Raw genomic sequence first — 18,628 nt, 5'->3', positions numbered from 1 at the left:
ACTCAGAACGGCTTTTTCACAGATTCAATTGCTAATCTCTAGCAGGGAAGGGGCCAGAGTTATTTATTCACATGGAGGGGTATTGTGCATGTATAAAGTATTTTTTTACAAACAGTCATAGTCAGTTGGGGGACCAGAGCACTAATATATAATTTCAATAATTTCAAGGAAAAATCTTTTTTGTTTGTTTAACTTTGTTCTATTTTTTAATTTGCCTTTATTTGTCTTATTATTTTTTAGGTTTCACTTTAAGGGCCTCATTCAGAGAAGGTTGATAAAAATTATCGCCAGGGCATTTAAAATGCCGTTTTTTGGGGGGTTGCTATCACGGTATTCAGGAAGCCTCGATTACCTGTGATAGCAAAATTCCGAAAACGGGTGAGAGCATCGAGCCTCTGAAAAGGCCTAAACCGGTGATTCATTTCTGCTGCAGAGAGAGCGCATCTCCCAGCGGAAATGTCGCCTGAATATTATTTATTTTAATATAAATTTCTTTCATAGTGTAGATGTGCAGGGGGTCTCCGGAGCTGAACCGCGTTGGTTTCAGGTCCAGGGACCCTCTGCTTCTCGAGATACAGGCCCCGTTATGGGGTGCCGGTATCTCCTATGCAAGGAAATGTCCCGGTCACGTGACGTGGGATATTTCAATGCAGAGGGATACCGGCACCCCATAAAGGGGCCTGTATCTTGGGAAGAAGGGGGTCCCTGGACCTGAAACCAACGCGGTTCAGCTCCGGAGACCCCTGCACATCTACACCATGAAAGAAATTTATATTTATAAACATTAATAAACATCAATACACCCCCCCCTCCGCCCAAACCCATACAGTACAGTAATAGGCAAAATAACTATTATCCAGATATGGATAATAGATTATTTGCCCATTATTAAACACTGCATTAGCATACATAAATAAAGTAAATAAATACAGTTCTACTTACCACAACAGCAGGTCCCCCTGTCCTCCGTGGCAAGAAAGCATATACAGTATACAGTACATAATAAGGACATTCTAATGGCCCCTAACCCCTTAATCACCTTAGCGGTTTCTAACCACTATAGTCATTAAGAGGTTAACCCACCCTGACCCGATACAAACCCTGGTGGCCTAAGCACCCACCCTTGACTGACTATACCCACCCTGTACCCATTGAGTAGTATAGTGGTACATCATACCCATATAATAATAATATGGGCATGATTAGCCTCTATTGCACTCAATGGGCACCCTAATTACAATACATTAATACACAAGAGACACAATAATAAAACCTAACTAAACTCCAAAAAAACACACTTCACTAAATAAAAACAGTAGCCAGCTAATCCAATGAATACAAGCAATATCAACATCAACAATGAATTAATTAAACCATTAACCAATCAAAACAATTCATTCCTAAAACAACTCCGAATTATTTTATAAAGTATCCAATCCAACCACATTATTACTAAACCAACTCAAAATGTATAGTAACACTAACCAATCAAACCAATTAATTACTACAACATTCATGAATTAATGTAAACATTAAAATACAAAGAAACAAATTCAAACAATATCTGAAATAACCACAAAATGCATTAGCTAACATACACTGCCGACACAGTTTATCCGAGTGCGGCTCATTCCGCAAGCCGGGAAATGTCCCGGCTTGCGAGCCGCACTCCCTCAGCGTGCCGCGCATCACCGATGCGCGGTCACGCATCATCGGGTGCCAGCGCCCCCTGCACGCGCGTCCAGGGCTCCCCGAGGGAGCCCTGGTGTCCCGCGATCGTGGGACGGCGGCAGGGGGTTCCGGGGGACCCGGCGGACCCGGCAGCGGTAGGGAGAGCGCTCTTCCGCTGCTTCGGCGCGCGCCCGTCACCCTCCGGCGCGTGCCAGGATACTGCTGCGGCCAAGAACGGGCAAATGCTCGAATAAACTTGGCCGCAGCAGTAATACTCCATTAACTAAAAACGAACACCAATCGCAAACATTGTATTAACATTAAGTAGGAAAAAAAAAACAATGACATCCACATAAGAAACTGAAATGAAAAAAAAACAACAGCAATACCAAGCCAGAAATGTCCCCCCAAAATATTGTCATAATAATGTATTAATCTGTACCCTAAAGTACTACAGATTAATATATTATCAGTCAATGTGCCTCCCCCCCAAAAAAACAAAAAGCACATCCAATGAAAAAACCTGTAAAAAGAGACATTTACAAACATTCAATATATTACTTACCATTAGAAGCGGTGGCCCTCCGACTCCCGGGGAAACAGGAAGCTCACATGTACCTTGGAGGCCACCAACAGCATCCGATGCCATCCACCATGAAGATCCGGATCAGGTACCCCAATCTTCTTTTTTCTTTCTTTAATCACCTTCTTCTATCTTCATCTGTCACCATTTCTTGATCTTCTTTATCTTCTATCTTCATCTATCAATCCAAAAAGCCACATGGTAAATCCCAACCGTTGTTGTCTCGTCATCTTCTTGGGCTCAAGTGAGACATCAAAGCCTTAAATAGGGCTTGTGATGTCACATTTAGCCTCAAAATGTATTAACCACTAAGGTAATGAAGGGGTTAAGTCCCCCGCAGCCCCCCTGCAAGGCCTAAACAGCCACTAAGGGCCAAATTCCCCCTTCACCCACCCTCGCTAGCCACAACAATCCTGGCATGGGTGTTGAACTCCTTCATTGCCTTAGCGGTTAGCCGCTAAGATAATGAAGTTGCTGTAAATGCATTTTTCCTGCATCGGATGCATGCCGGGGGGCTCCGGTGCTGGTATTAATGGCTATTAGCTCCGGAGACCCCCGGCATCAATCCGAGGCAGGAAAAGGGCCTGATTTTTTCTAAGTCCTGACACATCGCAGCTCATTGAGGCATTTGCCCAGCAATTTACCTAAATTTTGAGGTGAATTGGATTTGGGGAGAAGATCGCCTTTTAGGGCTGCGATAGGCGGCGACAGCCGACTCGCGGGTACTAGAATCGCGCGAGTTTTTGATCCTTCAGAAAATGGTCGATAAGCCGCTGATTGCCGCTCAATTGGCGATTTTCTTTTGATCATGAGATTTTGCGTCGATACAGGCCGTTATCGAGCACTTATCAAGGCCTACTGAATACGAGTAGCCATTTTGGTCGATAAGTGCTCGATAAGGGCCTTAAAGAGGATTTCTGAATGAGGCCCTAAATGTTTATGTAACTGTGACGGGAGGGATAACCAGGCTATATAATAAAGGCCAAGCCCCTTTGGTTACCCCTGCTCCGTGTATAAGGGTCCAAGATTGTACTTTATGTAATTAAACCCTTTTCTGTTTTTTTTCCTTTCCGGGCATGCAGTCAAGTTAGCCCCTATTCATGCCAGGACGTATGTACTTGAGTGTAACACCGGTACTCCGCCTGTCCTAACACCTTGGCATCTCTGAGGATTTCAAGTCCGGGACCCGAGAAGACACAGTGGCACCAAGCCTGGTGACCATCTGGTCTCTCGGAACCACAAATCTGGAAATCCCATAGTTCATTTACAGTGCATCAAGCATATATACCTATTAAATAAAACTGTTTAATAAAATACACTTTACACTGTCTTTGCTAAAAATGTCTAAGTCTTTCTTTGGTGTCAGGTTTAGAATAAGAATGTTTATGATCTATTTTTACTAGCCATATCCCTGCCACACTGCAAAAAACAGACTTTACACAAAATAAACCTTGCAGCTTTATCATATATCTGGAGCACCCCCTGAACCCCAATACCAGGTTCAGGGTGACTTAGACATGAACTGGGCATCACCCCTTATGCTAGGGACCCCTGGGGATACCTTGATCCCCTGTGCCCATTTTACCTTTCTGGTCTGTGCTGAAGCAGGGACTCCTGGTTGTGAGCTGCAAGAACGTTTTCAGGGTAGGATTTTGACATGAACATCGTGCTTCAATGTATCTGAGAATATCACCTGATTCCCAGCTACATTTTTGGGGTATCCCGTAACACGGGGACCCCGCGGCATAGACACAATCTGTAAAGACTTTCTCCACCAAACCCACCCTGAAACTGATAGCCTCGCAATCTCTGCTTGCTAGCTCTCCTGGAAAGGCAAAAGCATAACAATTCTTTATTGTCGCATATTTTCATACAATGCATAGCAGCACATACACGCTAAGCCAGGTCCAAGAGCGGACACTCTAGGACCCCCCAACGTGACTCTGGGTCAACCAAGTGGGCTTGACATTTTTTTGCAAACCTGGTTACCCCCACACAATCACACAAGGTGACCCACAAACAGTATATGGTTTGTGGGTACCCAACCATACATAAGGTTGGGGGGACTCTGAGTACAAACTGAGTCAAAGGGAAAGTGTGTGGGGAAATAAGGCAGACAGAAATAAAGAGACAACATGTTTTCCTTTTCTGTTCCCTGTACCCAAAAGACTCCAAACTTTGGGAGTCTAAGTCTTAGGTGGAGGTTTGGGGTGAAAAGCAAGACATTGTGATTGCAGGAGGTCTGGGGACAAAGTTACCGGTGGCCCTATACTTCTCCCTGACTTACTCACGCTATTTTCGGTTACCCGGGGTGAGTTGCACTGGGGCCATACAGTGTCTCCCCGACGCCTAGTTTTCAAACCCCAAGATCCTAACCTAATGTTCCACATAGCTAAAGGGGTTCCCCGATACTCAGAGTTTATTATAATGTATTTCATTGTGTTTTACATTCTGAACCGATGTCCAAACAGGCAGCCCGTGCAAACCCACAGGCGCCGGTATGTCTGCTGGACATCGGAGTTCAAAGCAGCCAGAGGATGCCCAGAGGTGTGAATGGCATTTGGTCAGCGGAGAAAGACGGTTTCAATTTCAAGCCTGGGAAGCCTGCCTGCCATAGATTAAGTTCAGCATTTTGGGACCAAGTTCTCAGAAACAAAAGTAGCGTTCTCTGCTGGGATTTTATGCAGATTTGGATTCCAGGATATTCCTGGCTAAGTCCCGGTCAGGGTAAAACTCTCCCATATTTATTTATTCATAAAATGTTTTACCAGGAAGTAATACATTGAGAGTTACCTCTCGTTTTCAAGTATGTCCTGGACATAGTTACTATGACAAATAATACATGGTTAGAAATACAGTTACATAAATGAACAGGGTATACATTATATACAATACATTGCATGCACAGTTAGAGAAGATGTATATTATAAGCTTATGTAACAGTTACAGACCAGATTAAAATGTGAGACAGCCTTAGTTTTGAAAGAACTTAAACTGCTGGATGTGAGAGTCTCCGGTAGGTTGTTCCAGTTTTGGGGTGCACGGTAAGAGAAGGAGGAGCGGCCGGATACTTTGTTGAGCCTTGGGACCATGAACAGTCTTTTGGAGTCTGATCTCAGATGATAAGTGCTGCATGTGGTAGGTGTGAGGAGCTTGTTCAGATAGGTGGATAGCTTGCCCAGAAAGTATTTGATGGCAAGACAGGAAAGGTGAACTTTGCGCCTAGACTCGATTGATGACCAATCTAGTTCTTTGAGCATTTCGCAGTGATGTGTGTTGTAGTTGCATTGGAGAACGAAACGAAAAATTGAATTGTAGAGGGTATCAAGTTTGCCAAGGTGGGTTTGAGGTGCCGAGCCATATACTATGTCTCTATAGTCGATAATTGGCATTAGCATCTGCTGTGCAATACGCTTTCTGACCAGCAGGCTTAGGGAGGATTTGTTTCTGTAAAGTACACCTAGTTTGGCATAGGTTTTGGATGTCAGGGCTTCAATGTGCATTCTGAATGTTAGGTGGGAGTCAAACCATATGCTCAGGTATTTAAAACTAGTGACAGGTGTTAGGGTGGTGTTACCGTTGGTTCTGATCTGGAGCTCAGTCACTGGAAGCTTTCAAAATTTAGTTTTGGTCCCAAATACCATTGTTACAGTCTTCTCAGTGTTTAAAAACAGTTTGTTTTGTGAAATCCAGTTTTCGAGTCTCAAAAAGTCAGACTGAAGTACGTGTTCAAGGTCGGAGAGGCTATGGCAGTGTGCATATAAGATTGTGTCATCTGCATACATGTGTATTGAAGCTTCCATACAAGCTGTGGGAAGATCATTGATGAACACTGAGAAGAGTAGGGGCCCCAGAACAGAGCCTTGCGGGACGCCACAGGTGATATCCAGGGGGTTGGAGTTAGAGCCTGAGATGGACACATGTTGAGATCTACCTGATAGGTAGGACTAAAACCAGTTTAAAGCATGCTTCCCTATTCCAGAGCTCTGGAGTTTGTTGAGCAGGATAGCATGATCAACAGTATCTAAAGCCTTTGCAAAATCTAGAAATATTGCACCAGTGAGTTGACCACATTCCATTCCACACTGGATTTCATTGCAAACTTTTAGCAGGGTAGTTACGGTAGAGGGTTTGGGGCAAAAGCCAGATTGGAATTGGCTAGGGAAATTTGTCTTGGTATAGTAATCGCTTAGTTGGGAGTGGACACATTTTTCCATGACTTTGGATAGGATTGGGAGAAGGGAGATTGGCATGTACAGTGGAGGCCGCCTTTATTCTAATGCGGCCATATCGGTGCAACTCTGATAACCGCGGGCAGATGCAGTTTTTTTTTTCTCAATATGTTCCGGTATTTTAGCGCTCATAATATTGAATGCATGAGCGTGAATGCGGTATGAATGCGGCATGAACACGGTGAAGAGCGGTGAAGTGCGTGAGATTCGGAAAAATCTCCCCCAAAATTTGGAGATGTTGGAGAATAAAAGGGGCGGCGGCTGTACAGTAGTTTGAGACAGTGTTTTTGTCCCCACTTTTGAAGATTGGGACAACTCTAGTAGTTTTCCAGGTTTTAGGGATATGGCCTGCAGACAGGATAGAGTTGACTATGGAAGCAATTGGTTTTGCAATTGCTGGGGCACCAAGTCTTAGGAACCTAGATTGTAGCAAGTCAGGTCTACATTGGCTGCTTAGTTTTAATATGAGGAGCGCTTGTGTAATCTCCTCTTCGGATACTGGGCCAAATTGAAAATTGAGGGCAGTGTTGGGAGGGGGTGGGGCTATATGGGTACTCAAAGGATGAGATTCATGTTTGTGGTTTGGATTGCGTTTCGATAATACGTTAGTAGCACACCCCATAAAGTAATCATTGAATGCATTTGCAATGTCGGTGGGGTTTGTCAGAGTAATATCCCCCTTAGTGATATTACTTGGCTGTTGATGGTTAGAAGGCAGGAATATGTTGTTGGTAACCTTCCAGAAGTTAGCTGGGTTTGATGTATTCTGGAGGAGATTGTCAGAGTAATATTGTGCTTTTGCGTGCCTTGTTTGCCTTGTGCACATGTTCCGCAGGCATCTGTAGTGATTGAGATCCTTGGTAGTGCCAATTACTTTGTGGCTTTTCCACAAGGCATCCCTGAACTGGTAGAGTGCTATAAGGTCAGGTGTAACCCATGGAAGGTGGGCACCCCGTACCCTTATTCTGCGTAGTGGAGCATGGGTATCGCAGAGTTTTAACAACTCGGATTGGAAATAGTCAAGCGCAGAATCAGGGTCGGGAATTAAATCGATTCTGTGCCAAGGGCAGTTGGTAAGGTCAGCCAGAAACTGTTGTGGATTAAAGTTTCTAAATGTTCTAGTGAGGAGAACTTTAGGGCGTAATTGGGGCGGTTTAATTTTCCTTACACAGTACAGTACACTATTGCATGGTCACTGAAAATGTCAGGAAGGATGCCAGATTATTGGATTCTGCTGGGATTTGAGGAGAGAATCCAATCAAGCAAGGAATGGTTGTGCGATTTCAGGTTTGTCAGTGTGGGTTGGGAAATGAGTTGCGATAGGTTAAGCGATTTGATTTGTATCTGGATTTTGTGGTTTTTAGGGTCAAGCCAATTGAAGTTAAAAACCACAAGAACTAGCAGCTCACTCTTTTCATTCAGAGTGGAATTGGAGCCAAGAAACTGGGTGATATCAGTCAGGGATTGTAGAGGGGCTTTAGGGGGGCAGTAGATGCCAGCTAGCAAGATGGGCTTAGAAAAGGGGAGGCATATTCTGCCAACTAGGATTTCAAAAGAGGGTGGGCTTGGGGGGCAATTTAACAGTGTAAATTCTAAGGTGTCTGCAATATAAAATAACACCCCTCCTCCTTTCTTTGACCTATCTCTCCTAGAAATGGAGTATCCCTGAATGGCAATATTTGCATCAGTAATTTTAGGGCTTAGCCATGTTTCTGTAAGAACGATGGCTTTTGGTTTATGCATAAGGCACCATGCCCTTAGTTCATCCAGTTTGGACAGCAGACTTCGGATATTTATATGGGTGAGAGATAGCCATTTTTGGATTTGAAGGGGTTATTCTCAGGGGTATGGGACAGAGATGAAGTGGGAGGGCCTGGGTTAGAGTTCCCTGCACCTAGGAAAGTCTAATTTCTGACCACAGACACCCAGAAAGTATATATTTTTGTCTGTATTTTGTGTATCACTGTGTGTAAGCAAATGTTTGCCGAATAAATTACAATTGATTTCTCTACCTTGTTTTGCTCAATGAATGATCCTGGTAAAAAGGTGTAAATAACCTGGTCTCCCGAGACGGTAATATATAGTCCTTATTTTATATTTTTATCTCTTTTTAAAATGTGTACTTCAGCAGATTTCGTAATGTATACACGTACTTTTTATCAAAGAGAAACAATGCATAACTACCACTCCCATGTAAATTAAAAGATAAAGTGAATTTCTTCCAGAGTCATATCTAAAACAATAGGTAATCAGCCAAGCTGAGGCATTGAGAACACATATTATAGCACAGACTCACTATAAAATATCTTATAACAGCACAGAACAGGAAAATAATAAACCTAACTGGGTGTAGGACGTTGCGAAGAGAAAACATGTTGTACTGTATCTACACAGAAACAGAATAGTAAAACTATAACTTTTTATCAGTCTCCAAAAGGATGATTTGTCTTTCCGGATTATTCTTTTCACTGACGATCCAATCCGTGGATTCCGCATTCTGTCCGATGTTTTTTTTTTAAATCTTCCAACATATTGTGGAATCCGTGGATTGAATTCTTTAAAATTCATACGGGTTGTATCCAATGGCGGTTTTATTTGAATCGCCAAGGATTGAAATTGGAACAATCCATCGACGGATTTTACACAGCGTAACCGATTTTGAATGGAAAAGTCGGGGAATTCCGGAAAGTGAATTTTGACAGTTTTCACCCACCCCTACCTGGGATGAACTGTCCCTTTCAGGATAAGAACCCTTGTACTGTATAAACACACTGTACATTTCTTGCTTCTCAAATTTACTCCCTAAATACAGAACAGGCAGAAGGTTCATTTCTTTAATGAATTACCAAACGATGTATTTTATAAGTATCCAACAATTCTGTACAAAAGAAATAATGCATATAAATATATTTTCTATTTTAAAGTTGCAGCATTATGTACAAAAAGTTCCTTATAAGGATGCATTGAACCCAGATATGTTTTTTGATGAAAAGGGAGAATTGGTCTTCCCGTATATGATCAATAACTGGATTTTGCTACCCAATGAGAGCGCAAGTTACGACATTGTTGGCGATTTCAAACACTGGCTTCCAGATGCTCAGCAGTTTCGTATTGACACAAGTGCGATAATGTGGAAGAATAACATCAACCAGGTGAGAAGCAATTTTAGATACAGTATTAAATCAAATTAGAAGAATTTTACAATGATTGCTTGTCCTATTAAAAGAGAAGCCATCACAGAATACTGATGTACTTATTTCTTTTATATATCTATATATATATATACACACATCAGTCAATCATCACGTGGGAAACTTCCCAGCAACCAATCCGAGCCAAGCCAGTGAGGAACGCCGGGAAGCGGAAAATTTGAAATAGCCAGGAGATAGCCAGGAGACATGCACAAGCCTGGCACCTCACTCGCTGGCTTTCTCAGTGCCACATGCTGGGACAGGCTCATCCAGGTGTGGCAGAACAAGTGGCATCCTAGATGACTGCCATTGATCTCCAGACCTTGGTACTCGGCCCTTCCCTGCTAACCAAATGTGTTTCACACCTCTGAGCATCCTCTGGTTCTTTGAACTCCGATGTTCAACAGAATTAACAGCGCCTATGGGTTAGCTTGGGCAACCTCGTTGGACATGGATTCCAAATGTTAAACACAGTACATTACATAAAAGTACATTATTAAAGTATATTTGTATACACTTTCCTGAGTGTCTATGAATAGGGAATAGAAAAGGGGAAATAGTTTGGTGTGGTGAGAGAGGGGTTAATCAGGCCATTAATAAAGGCATTATACCCAGCTGATTAGCCCTAACTCGCATTAGGACTGAAGGGGTTAAATGTATGTGCACCACACTGTTCTGTTTTCCCCTACACCACCTGTATTGTCCCCATTTTGCAGCTGGATCCTATCTGCAGTAATAGAAATGTATACAAAGAAAAGAAAGAATTGCCGGCGCCAAATCAGTCCTTTAAATAAGCAATTCAAATAAAACCAAACCGTCTCTTGAAAAATCCCAAAAGTGTCCTTGAACAAACAGGCAGTGAAGGGGTCAACGAACGGCTCACACCAAATGATTTGTCATTATTCTGTTTTTAGAGTTGTTCGTTTGGTCGAGGAGGCTATTGGCAGCAGTTGTGTAGGCTGTATGGGGAAAAGAGAGAAAGAGGAGCAGCGATTTCGGTAACACCGCGGCGTGTGACGTCACATCCAGCCGGAATTTCCGGTTTTCGTGCAACTCAACATCCATCCCCCCCACGAGGCAATCCCTAAAGGAGCTCCAGCTATCATCAGAGTGGAGCACCTGAGCGATCTTCAGCTTTACTGCATGTACCATCTACTGTCCTGTAAGTAGGGTTTTAATTTTACCCCTCTGGACTTAAGTGCTGTATCCTCCGGACCCAGTATTTCATTGTTAATAAATAGCTTTTTGTTAGGATTTTAGTCTTGCTAGTGTCTGTTTGTCATTGTGTGTTTTGTTTGTCATATGTGAGTTTTTATGTTTTAATGTCAACTTTTTTGGCATACTGCACCATTATCTGTTTGTTTTCTTCTCTTTTTTACATATTGCACTATCATTTGGTGTGAGCCGTTCGTTGGCCCCTTCACTGCCTGTTTGTTCAAGGACACTTTTGGGACTTTTCAAGAGACGGTTTGGTTTTATTTGAATTGCTTATTTAAAGGACTGATTTGGCGCCGTCAATTCTTTCTTTTCTTTGTGGTTCTTTTTCTGACTGTACAGTCAGTATTTGCCAGGCTGCCTGTAAAATTTATTTCAAGTGTTGTTATCATTTTTTTTTAGCGCTGTTTTGCACCGTCTTTTTTTTTTTTTCGTTAGAAATGTATACAACCTGTGCTACTTGGTTTTGCGACACAAGAGGGAGCTGTGAGCACTAAACCAAGTGCTGATTGAAGACGTGTGGCTGTGTATGGGAGGGCCGCTTTGAAGCATAGGTATCGCTTTCAAAGCACTAGACCTCGTAACCGCAAGGTCAATTGAATAAGTGGTTTGCGGTTTAAACTGAAGTGGTTTCTGACAACATTTATCCGTTGCCTTGTGAGCGTTCTTAACTTGAAAGGGAGAAAGTCTATTGGCGTGGGAACTACTGTAGGTGAACCTCGAAAACCACATCATAGCCCTTTCAATTAAGTAAGCTAACTTGCGAACGGAGGGAGCTAGCACTATAATTTTTGGAGTGCATCTAGGAATAAAGAAACCATACACCCACATATAAAGTGTATCCCAGTGGCACAAGCAGAACATACTTTATTAATAAACTGTGTTTTACTGTTGATTTCAAATGTAAAATCAGGGAGGTTTTTCTGTTAGCCAGGAATAAATCCTTTTAAGATGAGGTACTTAGGTTACACCTCCCCATTTCACACCTTAGTCGGCTTGAACCTTTCAACTCTGAACTTTCCTAGACATCGTGGCATTGAGCCAGCAGGATGCTTTAGAACTCCGGAGCGAATATGGTCCACTCAGTCGCCGGAATTTCCTGCCATGCATTTCTAATGACAATGATGGCAAATTAAGTGTTTCCTCTCGCTCTGGCATTTCAAATGAAAATCCCTATATGCCTAATAAGTTGGGACAATTAAAATAGGGGGACATTAATTCACACATTTTTCGATAACTTTCTAAAAATTACGCTACATGTATATGAATTTTCATGGTTTTACCCGACCGGCGCTCACAGCAAATCTCAGCACTCTAGCAGCTTCCTAGCCAAAGTTACCACAAAGCGTTTCAATGCTGCCAACGCCGGACTTTAAAACCATTTTTCCTTTTTGCGTGCACATGAAACACTGCTACATTTTAACACTTTAAACTTAGAAAATAATTTTTTCTCGCCACCTTATACCTGATGGGAGGTACACTGAACCTTGGGCATATACCGGGGACCCTTAAATCTGATACCTTCCCCTGCCCGGTCTTACTATTCTGGTCAGTGCTGAAGCAGGGAAATCTCCATTGCTGGACAGTCCTGGAATAGTAAGACACACATACATTTTCATCACATTTACCGTGTTCTGCCATGACTGGGTTGCAGAGCTGACATTCCACAATTCCCCAATATGGCTCAGGGGCATCCAGCCAGGCATAATACCTTTATTATTGGCATGGGTACTCCCTCAATGTCACACCCAGACATGGGTACTTGAGCCTTCCCTCCTGCCCGAATGGCTTTCACACCTTTTCTTTAACTGCGCACGCAATGTCTTGTATATAATGTATACCCTGTTCATTTATGTAACTGTATTTGTAACCATGTATTATTTGTCTTAACTCTGTGCCCAGGACATACATGAAAACGAGAGGTAACTCTCAATGTATTACTTCCTGGTAAATATTTTATAAATAAATAAATCATCTGGCTACTTTGAACTCTGATGTCAACTAGACTTACTGGCACCAACTTGGTAGCCCTGACAGTCTGTGTGTGCATCGGTTCAGAAACTCCCAGCTCATACACAGTGCACAACAGTACATAACAGCACTAATACAGTATTAATAAAATATACTTTCAATACATCCTAAGTCTCTGGGTATCGGGAATAGAATAGAAAGATGCCCTTTTATTTCTATCAGCCATTATTCCGCACACACTATCTAAGGGACTTAGACTGGACTCTGAGAGTCCCCTCACAACCTTATATATGGTTGGAGCACCCATGAACCCAATATAGGTTCTGGGCTACCTGGGCATTATAAGTAACCATAAAAATAAAGAAACATCACGTAGTGTAGTAATGTTAACAAAATAATTTGCAATAAAGTGGGCTCGCAAATGGCTACTCACAATAGAGTAGAAATATCAAGCAGTCATCCAACTCAAGGGGTGGATGTTGCCATAGGTGTGCAGCAATATTCAGCAGCCAATCTCAAATGAAAAAGAAAAAACCAATGTGTAGAACGAAAGATATATTGACAAACAGTGAAATACAATTCAAGGCTTTCACTCGTGTGTTGTTTTGTGTCAAGTCTTTTTCTTTTTTATAGATTCCAAGATCTCAATGCTCAGACAACTGTGTTCCTGGGACCCGAAAAGCCCTTAGAAGAGGACAACAAGCCTGCTGTTATGACTGTGTCCCATGTTCAGAGGGAGAGATTTCGAACACATCTGGTACACATGTTTTATTACAGAACATTAGGAAATTGCAAACAGAATGATATAGAGAATGTGGAGAATGTGCCAGGGTCAGTGTTTGGATTCCCGTGGCTTCCCGGGCAGGGATAATTCTTTCTGGGGGTCCCATTCAGCAGAACAGAACCCCCTCAGGCAGCCCAAGCTTTAACTGTCCTCAGAGCCGCCGTGTTTTGCTTTTCTTTCCGTGGCTCCAGGACAGTAATTCTGGCTACACCTGTAGGGCTTTAAACTGTGTACACACTGGGCAGTAGGAGATAAGGAGAAAAGCCATCTATTAATACTTGTATATAGTAACAACGGCAACTCTGTAGCTCATTGGCAGATTGAAGTTTTCTATGTATCCCTTCCTGCAACATTGTAAATATCACACAGAAAGATTGTTTATTTTTCATCCTACTCTATTTGGGCATTTATTTTGCAATGGGAACATTGGCGATGCGTCTGTGCAACTGTTCCTCTTTCTGACTAGGAACAAATTATTTCACTCTGACACATGTGAGTATTCTTTCACATTAATGCACAGTCTGTCTGCTGCTCAGTATATACTGTATATTGGCGTCAGTTTACCAACTACACAAGAGGATTTGCTGGCTGGATCAATAACTTTCCAACTGTGGAAACTAGATAATATGGTCAGAGGAATTTCCTGGTAAATTTTTTGTTATTTTGACTCTTAGTATTATTTACAGGTTGTCTAATTATTCCTTATTTTTTTCTATATACTGTATGTAAATACAACAAAGATTATGTTTTAAAGGCTAAGGAATGTGCAGCAGAAGAGGAGACATTTTTCTTTCTGAGTTACTGCCGGTGATTTTAGTTGAGTAATGTTTTGTTTGATCCTAATTTTTCCAAAAACAATTCCACATGCATAGCAGCTCATGGGCTCCAGAGATTGAGAACATACAACATGTAACATTCCCTCTCCAGAGGCGACAGGATCATTTGACCTGGAACGTAAGGGAATACTGACCAGGAATAAATACTGTCGCGGCCGCCTTTATTCTAAAGCTTACTGGGATAATTGCGGGGCTTTCCTCCATTTTGAATCACAGTTTCCCGTGCTTCGGCCACATAAGCATATAAGTGCTAATGGCGCTTATCATTGAAAGCGCCGAGGCGCGGGAAACCGGTCGAAAAGAAGCCTCGCACCCTCCGCGGTTTGAAAATTCCTGCGGTGGCGGCTGCTTTAGGATAAAGGCGGCCACCACTGTAGGGCTTTATTTGTATTAGTATTCTTCTGGGTTGTGGGATGAAGATCAACACATACAGAGCAGTTATCGTGTACTGTAATACATTAAAGTCACATTGGTTTTGTATGGTACTGTATATTTTATTTACATTGCCTGACATAGTGGCCCATGTTTGCTAAGTTGTGCTAATCTATAAGACACCTTATGACCCTGTAAGATGCATTATGGCCTATTCAAGGGAATGAGCTATTAGGCGCCTTTCAGCCTCAGATGGTGACCCTTTGCAGGCCACTGCTTAGTAAATATGTCCTGGTATATTTGCTGATACTTCTGCATTTCATTTCTAATTGAGATTCATGTACATGTAGCAGATCTTAATGATGGTTTTATGGTTATTATCCTGTAGTGTAGTTTAAATAAATATACTGTATATTTTAGTTTCTACAGCATAAAAATTCATTCTTGGTGTTTTTGTCATTTTTGCAGATAGTGAGAATTGCCTAAAATGCCCAGACAATGAATGGCCCAATGAGAAGAAGGATCGGTGTTTTCCCAGACTATTTGAATTTCTATCTTACAAACAGGATCTCATTGCCATAGTCTTTTCATCTGTCTCGGTTCTCCTGTGTCTTATAACTGCACTGATATTGGGAGTTTTTATTAAATTCCAGGACACTCCCATTGTCAAAGCTAATAGTCAGAGTCTCAGCTTCATTCTCCTTGTCTCCATCATGCTGAGCTTCCTCTGTGTGTTCTTGTTCCTTGGTCGTCCTGTGGATATAACCTGCATGCTGAGACAAACCTCTTTTGGAATTATCTTCTCCATAGCGGTCTCTTCTGTGCTGGCCAAGACTATCATGGTTTGCATTGCTTTCAAAGCCACCAAACCTGGCAATGTATGGAGAAAATGGATGGGAGTCAAACTGTCCAATTCAGTTGTCTTTTTCTGCTCATCCATTCAAGTCACAATTTGCATTAGTTGGTTGTCTATTTCTCCCCCATTTCAGGAGCTCAACATGCACTCTGATCCTGGAAAGATCATCATTCAATGTAATGAAGGCTCAGACATTGCCTTTTACTTAGTTCTGGGTTTTATGGGGATTCTGGCAGGTGTGAGCTTTATTATAGCTTTCTTTGCTAGGAATTTACCTGACAGTTTTAATGAGGCCAAGTACATCACCTTCAGCATGCTGGTATTTTGCAGTGTTTGGATTGCAATGATCCCAGCTTATCTGAGCACCAAAGGTAAAAATATGGTGTCTGTAGAGATTTTTGCCATATTGACTTCAAGCGCTGGACTTTTAGGCTGTATATTTTTTCCTAAATGCTACATCATTTTATTTAGACCTGAGATGAACACAAAAACACATTTGCTTGGGAAGAGAAATTGATAATCTTGTACAGAGATCTACAAACCGGAAAGTCCTAAAAGTTTGCTTCACATTAAATAAGTTATCGTGTGTAAATGTTTGTTATTTAATGTGTGGTTGAAACCTATCACAGCTTCAAATTGCAAAGCCAATATAAACAACCTCACACTGCCGAGACCAAAAAGGTCAAAAGAGCTGTCTGTGAGTAGGGTTTCTAGCTCTGTACTTTTTTAATACAGGCTGTGCTGAAAAGCTGTGTAAAGCGGCAGGTATAAGCTCATACCGGTCTATATTAAAATGGATTTGAAGCAAAAGGTGACACTGAGTGCTAGTTTGCATGCCATCTCACAGAATCCCTAGCTGCAGTGGGAGCATGGTATGCTAGGACAGGTGTGAGCAAACTTTTTATGCCGAGCCCCGCTTTTCATCCATTACATTTCTCGGAACCCCCCTGCCTGAATCAATCACATGAAAAAAAAAAAAAAACCTTTATTTAACAGTATACAATGTAAACACAAATACATCTCAGCCCCGTTATAGCGTGGTCCTCAGGGGCCACCTGATCTGACCGCGCTATAACCAGGGTTGCGCTATTTTTTTTTTAAATGGCCACCGCACGCTATATCGGGAGGAGGGGTGAAGAGGTGGAGTGAGGCGCCGGCAGCCAGCGTACTTCCCCCAGAATTCCCCTTGCACTTCCCCCAGCAGCCTCACTTCTACCAGCACTGATTCAACCCTACCCCCGACACCCGCATGACACTGATTCCCCTCAGCCTGGCTCTGACCCCCCCCGCCAGCAGCCCCGCACCCCAGCCTGGCACTGATCTCCCCCGCCAGCAGCCCCGCACCGATCCCCCCCGCCAGCAGCCCCACACCAATCCCCCCCCCCAGCAGCCCCGCACACCAGCCCGGCACTGATCTCCCCTGCCAGCAGCCCTGCACCGATCCCCCCCCCGCCAGCAGACCCGCACCCCAGCCCGGCACAGATCCTCCCAGTCCCACACCAATCACCCCCCAGCCACGATCCCCGCAGGTAGCCCCACGATGCCCCAGTAGCTGACACCGGGGGTAGGGGGTGGGCTGTGAGTGAGTGTTTGCAGTGAAAGTATGTGCAGTGTGTGTGTGCAGGGAGTGTGTGTACAGTGAGTGTGTGTGCAGTGAGTGTGTGTGCAGCGAGTGTGTGTGTGCAGCGAGTGTGTGTGCAGTGTGTGTGTGTGTGTGCAATGTGTGTGTGCTGTGAGTGTGTGCTGTGTGCAGTGTGCTGTGAGTGTGTGCAGTGTGGTGTGTGCTGTGAGTGTGTGTAGTGTGCTGTGTGTGCATTGTGTTGTGTGTGTGCAGTGTGTGCAAAAAAAACACATACACAATCACAACACACTCAATCACAACCAACACAGGCAGAACACACACACACTCAATCAATCACAACCAGATACCACACACACACCCACAATCACAACACACACTCAATCACAACACACAATCATAAGTCACAGACTTTCACCTTGTGGGGAGGAACTACTGTAAGCCTGCTCCTGTCCCCCGCCATGCTGCTGAAAACTGGGACGGGTAACACAGGAGGAGGAGGGGATGTCTGTGTGAAGGGAAGGAAAGCCCCGCCCCCTCTGACACAGACACAGAGCAGAGCAGTCTCAGCACGAAGCTTCTGGCCGCCCATGCACAGCTCTGCCCGCCCCCAGGTTTCCCCGCCCGCAGCGCGTGCCCCCCAGTTTGCGCACCACTGTGCTAGGAGATAATGTTGATAAGTAGGGCTGCAGACATGATACGTGTGAATGAGCTCACCAGTGATATTTTTAAAAGTTTGCTAATTGGTAAATTCTCATTTTCAATTGAACTTTTAATATTACCAAAGAAAAATATACCCTGGGAAAAATTTTAGGTAAAGAGATGAGAGAGTAGAGAGTAGAGAGAGAGTATTTCAGGTGTGCTCACATGTACACTGTATCTCTTCACATTTGGGATAAAGAAATGTTTTTATAGCTACAGTATATAATTCAAAATCTACAAAAAATCTCAAAATACTAAATCTCTCTCCATTTCTCCTCTCTCCTACAGTATGTTTATAATACTGCTGAATTGGAGAATATAGAACTTCTAATATAGAATATATTTCTTATTGATGGGATATTAGATTAGCATTAATATGTTACTACAGATGCAGCGGCCGTTATTCAAAAATTTACCAGGTACATCTCGTGTTAACAAGCCTGGTGGACCCGAGATGGTCAGTTGCAGACATAATGGCCCATCGGAGTAACACAGCAGGGGCCCCTGCTGTGTGAATGCTACCGGAGCCTGTCTTTCTGTAATAGACGCACAGTAAGAGGCTGAATCAGTCACTCTAACTGTGCGCCTCTCACAGGCGATCGTGGTGGTTTTATTAAAATTCTTACATGACAGTAA

General features: G+C 43.0%; 1 protein-coding gene across 1 annotated transcript in view; it reads left to right on the top strand.

Annotated features, from left to right (window-relative positions):
• The window catches only part of LOC142465795 (vomeronasal type-2 receptor 26-like), a 42,325-nt gene extending 26,097 nt beyond the window's left edge, over positions 1-16,228 (top strand). Inside the window, exons 5-7 of the mRNA XM_075570127.1 lie at positions 9,411-9,638; positions 13,497-13,620; positions 15,324-16,228. Coding sequence (XP_075426242.1) covers positions 9,411-9,638; positions 13,497-13,620; positions 15,324-16,228 — 1,257 coding nt within the window. The remainder of the gene's footprint in view (positions 1-9,410; positions 9,639-13,496; positions 13,621-15,323) is intronic.
• Positions 16,229-18,628: the final 2,400 nt, after the last annotated feature.

The sequence above is a fragment of the Ascaphus truei genome, chromosome 1 (assembly GCF_040206685.1).
Source record: "Ascaphus truei isolate aAscTru1 chromosome 1, aAscTru1.hap1, whole genome shotgun sequence".
NCBI lineage: Eukaryota > Metazoa > Chordata > Amphibia > Anura > Ascaphidae > Ascaphus > Ascaphus truei.
Note: the sequence above shows the minus strand (reverse complement) of the source record. Positions and strands in the feature narration are given on the sequence as shown.